Consider the following 12,513-nt stretch of genomic DNA (forward strand, 5'->3'; position numbering starts at 1 on the left):
TGTCATTTGTGTCTGTCATAATGCAGACACCGTTGGGTCTTTTCTTAATTAAAATAAAATATAAAAGAACATGAAAGGCTGCGATTGTCGCCATCTGGTGGACAAAGAACGGAATGCAGAACAAAAAAGTTCACATGGTTTTATTTAGAAACATTCAGTAAAAATTAAGTTTTTGATAAACCACTCTTTTTTCCCTTTTATATTTTTGCCTTCCTGTCCTTTCAGAATGAACCTTTCTGTTGTACATGTCTCCTTCGGTCAAATATAAAAGTTAAAAAGAAAGACTGTTTAAACTAACCTCTGAGTCGCCACATATGTTTGAGTTAGTTTAACAAGTAAGATATAAGCCTTTTTAAATGCAGTCCACTCAAAAGCACCTTTTTTTAAACACCACAAACTGAAGTCAAACTCTATTAATTATAAAACTCTGCAATGTGATTAATTGGTGCAAACGGCTTTGACAGGGTTGGTGCCTACAACTCCAATATGAAGAATTTTTTCTTTTAAAATCTGTTTGATATTTTATGACAGTCAAAGTATTGAGTTGTATTTTGTTGTGAAGCTGTTTAATTGAAATCGCTGCAGCTTAAATTATTGCCACAAATCTGGATTACTCTCTAACAGATTGTTTCATTGGATTTTTTTTTCTGCTTTGTTTTGTTTTTGTTTTAGGTTTTTTTTCTTTTTCTTTTGTTTTTGTTTTGTTTTTTCATTTCTAATAAAGCACTCAGGATACAGTACACATTTCATTCCTACTGACTAACAGAACTGGTTTGGAATTTTACATTTAAAATAAGATTAAATAAAATCGTTTGTTAATTTATTCGATAAGTTCAGACATTATATAGTAGCATGTAGCACATTCTGTGTGAACCAGTTAGTTGTGATGAATTTATTGGCAGATCTGACTACATTTCAATTTAATAAAATTAAAGGTTGCATGACTTTTATTTTGTTATAAAGAGTGAAATATAGGTTTTGGTGGTTTTGGTATTTACTCTTGTTTTAAAAAGGAGCGTGCTGTCTGTGACAGTGACAGTCATCTTCCTCAGATCAGTGTAGTCTTCAAAGTGCTATACAGGACGTAGGAAAGAGGGGCTACAGACTGCAAGTTTAATTCAAGGTAAGCTGCAAGTCTAAATAAAAAGGCACAAAAAGTCCAAAATGACATGCAAAACAAGGTTGTGGCCCCTCTTTTTCCACCACAAATAAAATGGCAACAAAGAAACAATCATCAATCAATGCGGCCATAAATAGATCTCTCTACATTACCCCACTCCCCCCTGCCAGGGGGTGGCCATTTTGAGGGACCAAAACTTGTAAACGCTCTAGGAAGCACTCCAATATTTATAAAATATATTTTTTAAAATTGTATTAGCTCACAAACAGTTATTCAGCTATGTCCCATATGTTTTTTTTTTTATAAATAAAAAAAAAACTTTCTCCAGATGCTCCAGAAGGCCAGCTCTGCTCAGAAATGAGGATTTTGTGACTTGGAAAAGAAAACAACAGCCTGGAAAAATGTTTTGCACAGTTCAAAGCATATTTTACTTGGTATCGTTCATATTTTGTAAAGTTTAAAATATAATCTGCACAGTTTGATTCATATTTAGTAGATTTAATCAGTCTTTTTTTTTCATTTTTTTATACATACAGCCTTTCCAGTCATTCATGTACTTTTTGTCTTTTGCAGCTGCTGGGAATAATGAAGTCCATCCACCCATCTATTCTTGTCTGAAAAACTATGGAACTCACAGTTTGATTGGTATGTGTAATATTAATCCTTAATGTTGTGTTAACATAAACAGTGCAAAATAATAATAAGGTTTTGTGTAAAATTGCTAATTATTCTATAGTAACATTGAGTATTTTATTCTGGGAACATATTGTTGCAGTTTTAGAGCAGTGTTCCAGTTAGAAGCAGAAACATGAGCACATAATACACTAATGACCTTTATTACCTGAATACCTTTTGGATGAAGTTGAGACATGTATTGTCTCCAAACTTATAGCAAGTGACACTGGGTCACTTAAAATAATTGACTCGAAAATACAGCTGTTGAATGACCATGAAGTAAAACTGAAAGAAAGCACGTCATCTCCAAACCTCAAACTATTTAAATGGCCTGTCCGCCATTGATTTGTACTGACAGAATTTGTATTTTTCCTCTGTATTTATTTTTTACATTTATGTCAGTTTATAGTGATTACAGTATGCACATCGACAGGGCGCTGTACGACTTTCTAGTAGTGACCGCTAGTAACCCCGCTGACGTTCCCGCTGCCCACAGCACGCGCCACCTCCCAAGCTCCAATCACTGACGGAGAAACACCGTGACGTCAGTCGACAGCTTCCGGGCTGGCAGCAGTGGCCCGGTATTTCACAGATTTACGTATTTTTTTTATAGTCGTTTTATCGCATGCTTACAGTTGTGATTTATTGACGAAATTCCAGTCCTAACAGTTTATGTGAATGTGATCAGCGGGAGCCGTGAGTACAGGGAGGAAAAACACCGGAGCTCGTCCCGCAGCGGCTCGGGAAGAGCGAGAAAAAGAGGTAAGAGGATGTGTTGCGGTGCTAGCGCTTTGCAGATGTGCGCGTGAGAAGATGCTTGCGTTAGCCACCAGCTTGCTAAATGGCGCGGCACGCCGCCTTTATAAAGGCACCACGCTTGCGTTAAATTCTTGAGCAATACGTGAGTTTGGGGTTAATGTTTTCAGCGCACAGCAACCACCGCGGCGGCTCTCCGGGACCAAATGGTGGCTTTGCCGCTTCGCTTAAAGCCGCTGGTTCCTGGAGAGCGGTCCGCTAGCAGCTAATCTCGCTAACGTGGACACTCCAAGAAATGTGTCCCGAAATGCACAGCGGGATTAAAACTCACCTTAAATCTCATTTAGGCTGATAAACACAGCGCTGTAATGTTATCTACAGCCACAACTATTTTGTATACAGTGTGTCATCAGTGCATACCACGCATACAAGTACAGCACATTAAATAAGTTAAATACTAACCAGGAGGATGATCAATAAAAGAGTGGACAAGATGCGAAAAAAATGTTACCAGGTTTAAATACTAAGCTAATTTTTGTGTCATCCTTCATTCCTGTTACTGTTTCTTGAAATAAAATATATAACATCTAGTAAAAATACCCTAACCTCATTGTAGTCATATTCTGCTATACTGAATAAATTAGTTGAACATATTTAAATATATTGAGGAATGGACTGCAACAGTCACAGATCATTGTAAATGTTATTGAGTTTTACAAACCCTTAGCTGGTTACTACTGACGCGTGTGTTTAAATGTTTTACTTTCACTTGAGTAAAACTATTTCCCTATTACCCAGCCGGTTGAGACCACGGAGTGTTTTTTCATTCTTTAATTTTTCTGTGTGTGGAGCCATTACCATAAAAGACATGTGGATCTACTCTGAGCTTTGTGTCAGGACTAACCGGCATCGTAGGGGATTGGCATCACACATAAAGTCCTGTCTCTTAACTGTTACTGTAACCATTTGTTAACTGCTCTGTGGATAAAACATGTTATTCTTTTGCATTGTTGCTGCAACCGCAACTATGAAAAGGGTGCGTCTACCTTTCCCCCCACCAAAATATATCTGCCACAACTCAAACCTGTAATGCCAGTGTCAAGCCAAGCTGGTGTGAGATTTCAAGGCCTTGGCTCTGAGCTGAGCTGTATTTGATTTTCCCACGTACAGACAACTTGTGTCAGTTTGTCGTGATATGTGAGCGGCAAGCCGAACAAGTGAGACACGTTCATCCTGTACGTCCTTGTGTCGTTAAATGGGGAAAGAATGCAAATTGCCGTTTTGGGTTGGACCTTTTTCCACTTCCCTTTAATGATAATTTACTCTCAAAAAATGAACACACATCTCCGTTTTATGTGCAGGATTGTGCAAAGGTTTTAATCCACAGCTATTTTTTTAATAACCTGCTTCCAAGGAGCCAGACTTTCTTGTGGTCTTTTAAAGTCTTTCTTTGAACTTCTCATACTCATACTTCTCATACTTATCCTTGATAGAATATTTGGCAGAATGTGTTTAAAACACCTAATAAAGATGTCAAAAGGAGGACAAACTAAAAAACAAACAAACAGCTATCTTCAGCAGACTAAAAGCATTTGAAAATCATGAGGAAAGACCTTATCCTTTACTTGATCACCTACCTTATGTCAGGTTTTTACCAGCAGCTCGATGGAGGCCACCTTGTGTCTGATTGGGTTGTGTTTGATATTTTTCAGAGATTAAACTAAAGAATGTAAACAAATGGTCATTGTGACAAGCTGTTAACAAAGTGCCTGCTTCACATGGTTTTTCGGCTAAGTTGTCCGTTATGTGCAGATAGATGCACTGATTATAGGTGCCTCTATGTGTGTCTGAATGAACTCAAGTTCAAATAAACTTTTTAGGATCTTCTGAAAGTCCGAAAAACTGATAAGACCACTTAAAACTTTCCAAGAAAGCATGGCTTCTTGGAAGCAAAATATAGAGAAATGGCAGATCACTCAGGACTTTTGCACAGATGTGTAGTTTAATAATAGATATAGCTTTTAGCATCAGTTTATGCGCTCTAAATTAATTGTTCCTCGGTTGTGCATTAAAACAGACACATTCTGACAACATTAAACCCCCTTTAGCGAGCAGTAATGATCTCTTTTTGTGCTGAAACTACAACTTTTCCTTCTGTGGTGTAGTGTTGCGCCGCCTATCCTGTCTCGGAACAGAGTTTTGTGCAGTGCAAGTCGCCCGTTTGTCTCTGGCAATCCAGCTTGAGTTCCTTCCTTGCGTTCAGCTTCTTGCAGCCTGAGGTTTGTGCATGTGAGCAGCTCACCTCATCAGCCGGTGCCGTTTCCTCACTGTATTGTCACATTAGCTGCTCAGGGTTTGCTAACCTCGGTCTTGACCTCCGGGCCTCTCTCGGTAAGCTGCAGTCAGGCTCAGAGGTTACAGGGCCACATCGCTGGTTTTGCCCTCCTTAAGCACACGCTAGAAATAGCCGAGCTCTCAGGGAGACAATCTGAGGCGATCCACACAGTTCTATAGTCTAGCCAACATCCTAAAGCATGATAGCCCCAAAACACCAGATGGTATAATGTTGCTGCAAACAGTACACAATGAATTATTGCAGAAATGCAGAGAGGCTGTGTTAAAGAGAACCTCTGCTTGTTTCTTGTCTTCTCCTGTCATACTTTGTTTGGCTTTTTTGTCAGTTTATTTGACAAACCTGTTTCTTCAAGAAATAGAGAAACAAATGGTGCAAAGATCTGCATTGGCTCTAGAGCACAAAAAGGATTTAACAATAAACAGAGTCAGAATCTATAATTGGTTCAAATGAAAGTGCTTTTTTAACTAATTTAAAAAAAATAAAAGAATCTCTAAGCTCTGATGCTAAATCTTCATTATGCTGATTGATCCAGCATCATATTTCCTCTGTCAGGTTGTTCTTTGTAAAGCAGGGGAAGAAAGTCTGTTGGAGGAAAAACTGCTGACTGCGAATTGGTCTAAAAATAGACAGCGCTGGTCTCCATTCAAGCAGGGATTTACTTACCAGAATGCTGTTACTCATATTTACTGAAACTCTGTTTCAAAATATGGTGATTCATTTTCACTGCAGACCAAAACCTCTAAAAAAATTTGTGTTGATTCTTTGTTTTGCAGGTTGCTTTGCCTCACAGAAATATCTCCCACCTCCTCCTACATCCACTGTAGGCAGCAGATCAGAAAACCAAGCAGAGCAGAGACTAGTTCGGTCCATTGTTACTCTTAAAAGTTCGATTCAGCTCCAGCTTTGACTTCATCCCCAATGATGAAGTTGAAGGAAGAAATAAACCCACTGCTCCTGCAGGTTTTCCGCTCTGTCGTCTGGGTCTACTCCGTCATCACCTTTATACCGTGGTACTTCTTTTCCGGGGCCGGCACCAACTTGGAACGAGCCCGCCGGATAAAGGCAAAGTCAGTGAGCGGACGCCCGGCGGGGCCCTACAGGGCCACCAACAGCCAGGGGAAGTTGGTAGCATGGGTGAAACCTGGAGTGGACACACTGGACAAAATGTTTGAATATGCTGCAAAGATGTTTCCAGAGAGAGACTGTCTGGGCAGCAGGGAGGTGCTTAGCGAGGAGGATGAACTCCAGCCAAACGGCAAAGTGTTCAAAAAGGTGAGAATCTTCCGTCTGCTTATTTACAATCTTGTTTGATTCATTTATTATACGTTAGAGGAGTGTAGTCAAGCCAAAGAGTTGCTCCTGTGGTGACATTTATGTTTAGAACTACTATATAAAACAATTCTGAGTTCTGTTTCTGTCACTGTACTCAGTGTGAGGAACATGGGAAAAGGCAGCACTTTTGTTTTACAGTTGAATGAACGGCTGAATGACAACAACAGCCCTGTAGATGGCAGTAACTGACTACATATGAGGGATGACGTATAACTGGTACCAGCATGAGTCATTTGCAGATTTTCCTGTTTCATTGTTGCCACAACCATTTTCTCCAGTTTTATGCCTCCTGTCTTAAAGTTTATTGTGAAAGTAAAAAAAAAATTCAGAACATATTCTTACCATCAGTGCTGCCATGTTAAGAACTGTACCTGAAAGGATGCTACAAGAGCCATGTTCCACTGCCACTAGGTAGTACGTGTACATAATACTAATCACTGTGTATACCTGTGCGTGTTTTGTCTAGGTAATTCTTGGGAACTACAACTGGCTCTCATACGAGGAAGCCTACAATGTGGCAAAGTGTTTTGGAAGTGGCCTGGCAGCTCTTAATCAGAAGCCCTTCTATAACATCGCCATCATTTGTGAGACCAGAGCCGAGTGGGTTGTGGCAGCGCAAGCCTGCTTCATGTACAATTTCCCACGTAAGTGTTCAGGGACAGACGTGGTTTGTTTATACATTCGTCGGTGTACATTTAAACTAACCTGCTGAACCGTAACTGCACTTCACAGTCGTGACGTTGTACGCCACTCTTGGGCCCAAGGCCATCGCTCATGGCCTGAACGAGACCGAAGTCACGCACATCATCACGAGCAAAGACCTGCTGCAGAGCCGTCTGAAGGTACCAGATTGCTGTTTTTGTCTGTCGTGTAAATGTTGTTGAACCGTGTTGCTGAATGACTGGTTGTTCATTAAGTGTACAATTAGAGCTTGATAAGAAGCTCAACTCAATTTGCTTAATTACTTTTTTCCCCACTGCTCTCTTGCTTTCTTTTTCTCACCCTTGCTTACATTTAATTTTCTGTCGCAGGCCATTCTGTGTGATGTCCCGAGGCTGCAGTATATCATTGTTGTGGACAGTAAACCCACAAGCTGGTCAGACATGCCCAGAGGCATCATGATATATAACATGGACACGGTGAAGGAGCTGGGATCCAAGCCAGAAAACAGTGAGCATTTGTGCATTTTGATTAAAATAGTTTCTAATTTTATCAGGAACATTGAAGTACACCAGAGCAGGCTTAATACAAATCCAACATCCTGATATGTAATTAGAGTGATGCACTTTGCGTCACCTAGTCAGCAAATCACCACTTACCTAACGCACAGTGGCCTTGATGACAGAGTCCAACTTTTAAGGAAAATAAGGGGGGAAAGAAACAATGATGGTGCTTTAGAATCAATTAGAATAGAAGATAAGAATGATTATGTAAATGATTGCAGTGGTTTAAAATATTGAGAGTAACTGGAAAAGACCTAATCTAAGCAATCTGAAAGGAAAGCTCAGTGTTGAAGTGAGGCTCTGTGAAGTACTAAGCTAAATTGGTTATCACCAATATAACTGGCTGAATTTTAGCTTCTACTTCTATTTATTTTACAAATAATATTGATCAAGTTGTTGAGCCTCTAACCATCACCCCTTTGCTCCTCAGTTGCAGTAGAGCGCAGGCAGCCGAAGCCCTCGGACATCGCCGTCATCATGTACACCAGCGGCTCCACGGGCATTCCTAAGGGTGTCATGATCTCCCATGGCAACATCATCGCCGGCATTGCAGGCATGGCCGAGCGAATCCCTAACCTCAAGTACGCAGATATCAGTTTCACTGCTCGCTCTCTGACACTTCCTCTCTGGGTTTTGTTCTCTTCTGATACTTGAAATCTGCAGGGTTTTTTGTTTTGTTTTGTTCTGTTTGTGGTGATTTTTCACCCATTTTTGACAACTATGTTTGTTTTTTTAGTTTGTTTTCTTTTTCTCTCTCTGATTATGTAGGTTGTTAATTTGCAATTTTTTTGTGCTGGCAGTGAGACAGACACCTACATTGGCTACCTGCCGCTGGCCCACGTTTTAGAGCTCAGCGCAGAACTAGTGTGCATCTCTCATGGATGTCGCATCGGGTATTCCTCTCCTCAGACTCTTGCGGACCAGGTCAGTGTGTGGATAAAAATGGAAATGAAACACTATCCCTACTTTAAATCCACAATTCTTCTGTGATAATTACGACTACTTTTAAAGTTTTTCATGGGCCGGCACCCATCTAGATTTGTTACTACAAACTGAAGTTAGTTCAGCACTGAGAGCTGTTTCATTTTCACAGTCCTCGAAGATCAAGAAGGGCAGTAAAGGGGATACCAGTGTGCTGAAACCTACTCTGATGGCTGCTGTACCAGTAAGTCCTTATGATGTTTAATGTTAAAGCTATTCTCTGAATTTATTGCTAATGCTGCCTTTTTTGTTTATCATAAAACACTCTAAACTTAAATTTAAAACTGATTAGTCATGTTCAGTGGTGACTGTTCCTCTGTTTGTAGGAAATCATGGACCGAATCTACAAAAATGTCATGACCAAAGTGGAGGAGATGAGCAAATTCCAGAAAACGCTCTTTGTACTCGCTTACAACTACAAGATGGAGCAGATCTCCAAGGGATACCGAACTCCTCTCTGTGACAGGTAAAACACATCAGTACATACGTGAGCTGCTTCCGCTGCCATTGACTTCTGTCGGCCAATCATAACCTAGTACAAAACTTTTCATCTAATTATTCTCTAGTATGTTTAAACTATTTTGTTTTGAATAAGGGAAAACTGGTCTTTTTAGATCATTTTTTGTGTTCATTTTAGTTGGTAATAAAAAAAAATGCGGAAATCTGTGTTGAAGATTTTAACTGTTAAATGTTAAATTGGCTTTCTGTAATTTCTCCTCCCCTTCAGTCTGGTTTTCAAACGAGTGCGGTCCCTCTTGGGAGGAAACACGCGGATTCTGCTCTCTGGCGGAGCTCCACTATCGGCTGCAACGCAGCGTTTCATGAACGTCTGCCTGTGCTGTCCCGTGGGGCAGGGCTACGGCTTGACGGAGACCTGTGGAGCTGGCACCATCACTGAGGGTAAGCAAGGGAAGGACAAAAAAGGCAATAAATGTGATGAACTTTTCACTGCAATGATTATAAAACACAGCTTAGGGTGTCCACGTTTATCGAGTCTTTGGTGGAATTTTCAGTTTGGGACTACAGCACAGGACGGGTCGGTGCTCCGCTGGTATGCTCCGAGTTCAAGCTGAAGGACTGGGAGGAGGGTAAGTAAAGTGTTAGCTAATTATTCTTTACAGAAATCAGACAGGATGAAAAATAAAAAGAAAAGAATCTGCTAATCAAACAGTCTTTGTTCCTTCAGGTGGTTACTACAGCACAGATAAGCCTAACCCACGAGGAGAAATTCTGATCGGCGGGCCCAATGTAACAATGGGTTACTACAAAAGTGACGGCAAGAATCACGAGGACTTCTTCGTGGACGAGAATGGCCAGAGGTGGTTCTGCACCGGAGACATCGGAGAGTTCCACCCTGATGGATGCCTCAAGATCATCGGTAGGAAACGCACCAGCTGATGCGTTTGTGCGCTGCTGATAAGATAAATCAAGTTAAATTAAACTGCAACGATTGTGTTTTCCAGACCGTAAGAAAGACCTGGTCAAACTGCAGGCGGGGGAATACGTCTCTCTTGGAAAAGTAGAAGCTGTTCTGAAGAACTGCCCTTATGTAGACAATATCTGTGCCTATGCCAATAGGTATTATCCTTTTTTATGGTCCTTATCTATTTTTTTGTGCCTAAACTGGGAAGATGTGTTGATTATAAAAAAAAATAATGAGCCATCTTTTTTCTTTTTGTTTTAGTGATCAGTCGTATGTGATCAGCTTTGTGGTGCCTAATCACAAACATCTAATGGCACTGGCAGAGCAGATGCAAATTAGCGGCGCATGGGAAGAAATCTGCAACAACCCCCAGATAGAGAAGGAGGTCCTCCGCATCATTACTGAGGCTGCTGTTTCAGGTAGAAATGAAGTCTTATTGACCAAATGATCGTAAGACAGTGAAGGATACTCCTTGGTGTAGTAGCATCACGCGTTTTACGTTAACTGTATCTGTGAGGCTGAGTCTTGGTTCTGCTCTCCTCCAACCAGGCAAACTGGAGCGATTCGAGATTCCCAAGAAGATCCGTCTGAGCGCTGAACCCTGGACACCAGAGACTGGCCTGGTCACTGATGCATTCAAACTGAAGCGCAAGGAGCTGAAAACACACTACCAAGAAGACATTGAGAGGATGTATGGTGGAAAATAGCACCAAGATACACTCCAAGCGACAACACGCCCTTAACTTGAACACACACACACACCTGAGGAGCTAACCTGAACTACTTCACGAGGACTCAAACTTGTAACGTAGGTAACACATATAATATTTCAGATACATAAAAGAGACTTCACCTTCTCGTCAGCTTCTCTGTAACCAGCTTCGATCAAAGCAAGGAGAAAAGTTTCAACACTTCCTGTTGAAACGAAGAGGCAGGAGAAGCTCTGACAGCAGATGACTGAGCCATCCAGACGATGCACTAACGACTCGGCCGTTTGAGTTGCTATGACGACCAACGCGGCACATGAACTTGGACCTTTGCATGACTCGAAGTGAACAGAATGTCAGGATGGACGGATACGAACCCATCTCGTCACACCATCTCTGCTCCTCTCCCTTCTCCCTGGAACATTCCACCTTTTCACAGCTCGGCTGTTGTCTCGCGGCTCAGATACTCGACGGGGACGGTGCGTAGCGCACGCCAGACAGAGGGAACTAAAAAACTTTCAGGTTGGAATCTGTGCAGGGATCTCTATTATCTTTATTTTGTTTTCTTATGTGCATTGCAATGTTTCCTTTATGTTCGGTTTGTCAGCTTTGGGAACCCATTCATTTGTGATGAATCAGTGTTGCGAAGCCATGAGAGATTTAGCATTAAGCATTTATCACAGTCACTGTTATTTAGAGAGATTCCATCTTATGTTTGCGCTTATTTTGTATTATCTTTTTTTTGTTTGTTTGTTTATGCAATTTGTAATGAGCTGTGTTTACATTTTTTTTTAGGTTATTTTCTTTTTATTCTCTGGTGAGCCAAAGTCTGCTCATTTGAGTGATGTTTACTTACTTGAGTCTTCATTCCCTGCTCACTGGACCGGGGTCAGAGTTCGGTGGCAACAAGGTATCCGTCAAGGCATTGCATCTTGTAGCACTTGTTTATTGACACACACATATATGTCCTGTATTCTTGCTGTCATGACCAATGCACCACATGGATGTCTCCAAGGGAACTGAGATGGCGTAGGACAGAAAGTTACATTAGTTAGCCTTTTCACTGATTGCTGTCCCAGTATGTTTTTGGGTGCAGCGATACATGTCATTCAATTGAAGATAGGTCTTGTTACTGTTACTTTGCTCTCTTTTTTTTACTTATATGAAATCTAAAATGAATGTGCAATATTTATACTCCAATTTTAAGTATGTAATAAGGAAGAAAGCCCTCTCTGAGGTGTATTTATCAGCCTTCGGTCTTAGTTAAACAATCCTATATGAGAATAGAAACGAGAAGAATGGTAGAGAGACACTGACCGCAGCGTTTAGAAGTAGCCTGTTAATGTACTGTGCTATAGATGTAAATTCAAAATGAAATACTTGTAAAAAAAATTGCATGGTGGAAAGTGTGCGACTGTACCAAAGCACATAAATAAGAGAAATTTACACTCCTTTTGAATAACTGAAGACATTCTGTATGAACACACTCCAGGGTTGAGTATAGGATAAACGTACAAAGTGCAAATAGGATTTCTGTAAATGTAAACCTGGTTTATGTGTAAGATAACTGTATGTTAAATGTACATAAGAGTCTGTACTATAGGACTACCAGGTAAATCATATATTGACTACAGTAGGGTTTTAGATTTGTGGTGATACATAATTAGTTGCGACAGTGGAAGTGAGTGTCTTCCTTCAGTATTTATTTAATTATAGACTGAAGTTAAGAATGCTTGTTTGGTCAGTGCTCTTCTGTAAAAAGTGGGCATTTCTCTGAAAGCTTGTTCTGATGGTACTCAACGCAGCATTGATAGAGGTACAGTAAACGCACCACTTATCAGTTTCCTGCTGTCTTTAGCTTGTAAAAAGTCAGACTCTGCTGTCACGACAAAGCAGGAGCGACGTTCCCGCCTTCCTGTTTTCATTCCTTATTTTCAAAT

The 12,513-nt window shown here is 40.6% G+C and overlaps 1 protein-coding gene across 1 annotated transcript; it reads left to right on the plus strand.

The window, feature by feature from the left end:
- Window positions 1-2,351: 2,351 nt before the first annotated feature.
- acsl3b (acyl-CoA synthetase long chain family member 3b) lies at window positions 2,352-12,507 on the plus strand. Its single transcript, XM_017432546.2, has 15 exons — window positions 2,352-2,557; window positions 5,681-6,179; window positions 6,706-6,883; window positions 6,972-7,081; window positions 7,271-7,409; window positions 7,893-8,043; window positions 8,263-8,386; window positions 8,556-8,627; window positions 8,770-8,909; window positions 9,171-9,343; window positions 9,457-9,531; window positions 9,630-9,821; window positions 9,907-10,021; window positions 10,128-10,285; window positions 10,416-12,507. The coding sequence occupies exons 2-15, from the start codon at window positions 5,826-5,828 to the stop codon at window positions 10,571-10,573; spliced, it is 2,139 nt and encodes a 712-aa protein (XP_017288035.1). The 5' UTR covers window positions 2,352-2,557; window positions 5,681-5,825; the 3' UTR covers window positions 10,574-12,507.
- Window positions 12,508-12,513: the final 6 nt, after the last annotated feature.

This window comes from Kryptolebias marmoratus, linkage group LG20 (genome assembly GCF_001649575.2).
Source record: "Kryptolebias marmoratus isolate JLee-2015 linkage group LG20, ASM164957v2, whole genome shotgun sequence".
Classification (NCBI taxonomy): Eukaryota; Metazoa; Chordata; class Actinopteri; order Cyprinodontiformes; family Rivulidae; genus Kryptolebias; species Kryptolebias marmoratus.

Coding starts and splice junctions, on each gene's coding strand:
- acsl3b (XM_017432546.2), top strand. CDS start 5,826: ATGATGAAGTTGAAGGAAGAAATAAACCCACTGCTCCTGCAGGTTTTC. Junction 7,082..7,270: donor TGCTGCAGAGCCGTCTGAAG/GTACCAGATTGC, acceptor TTTCTGTCGCAG/GCCATTCTGTGTGATGTCCC. Junction 8,387..8,555: donor CTCAGACTCTTGCGGACCAG/GTCAGTGTGTGG, acceptor TCATTTTCACAG/TCCTCGAAGATCAAGAAGGG.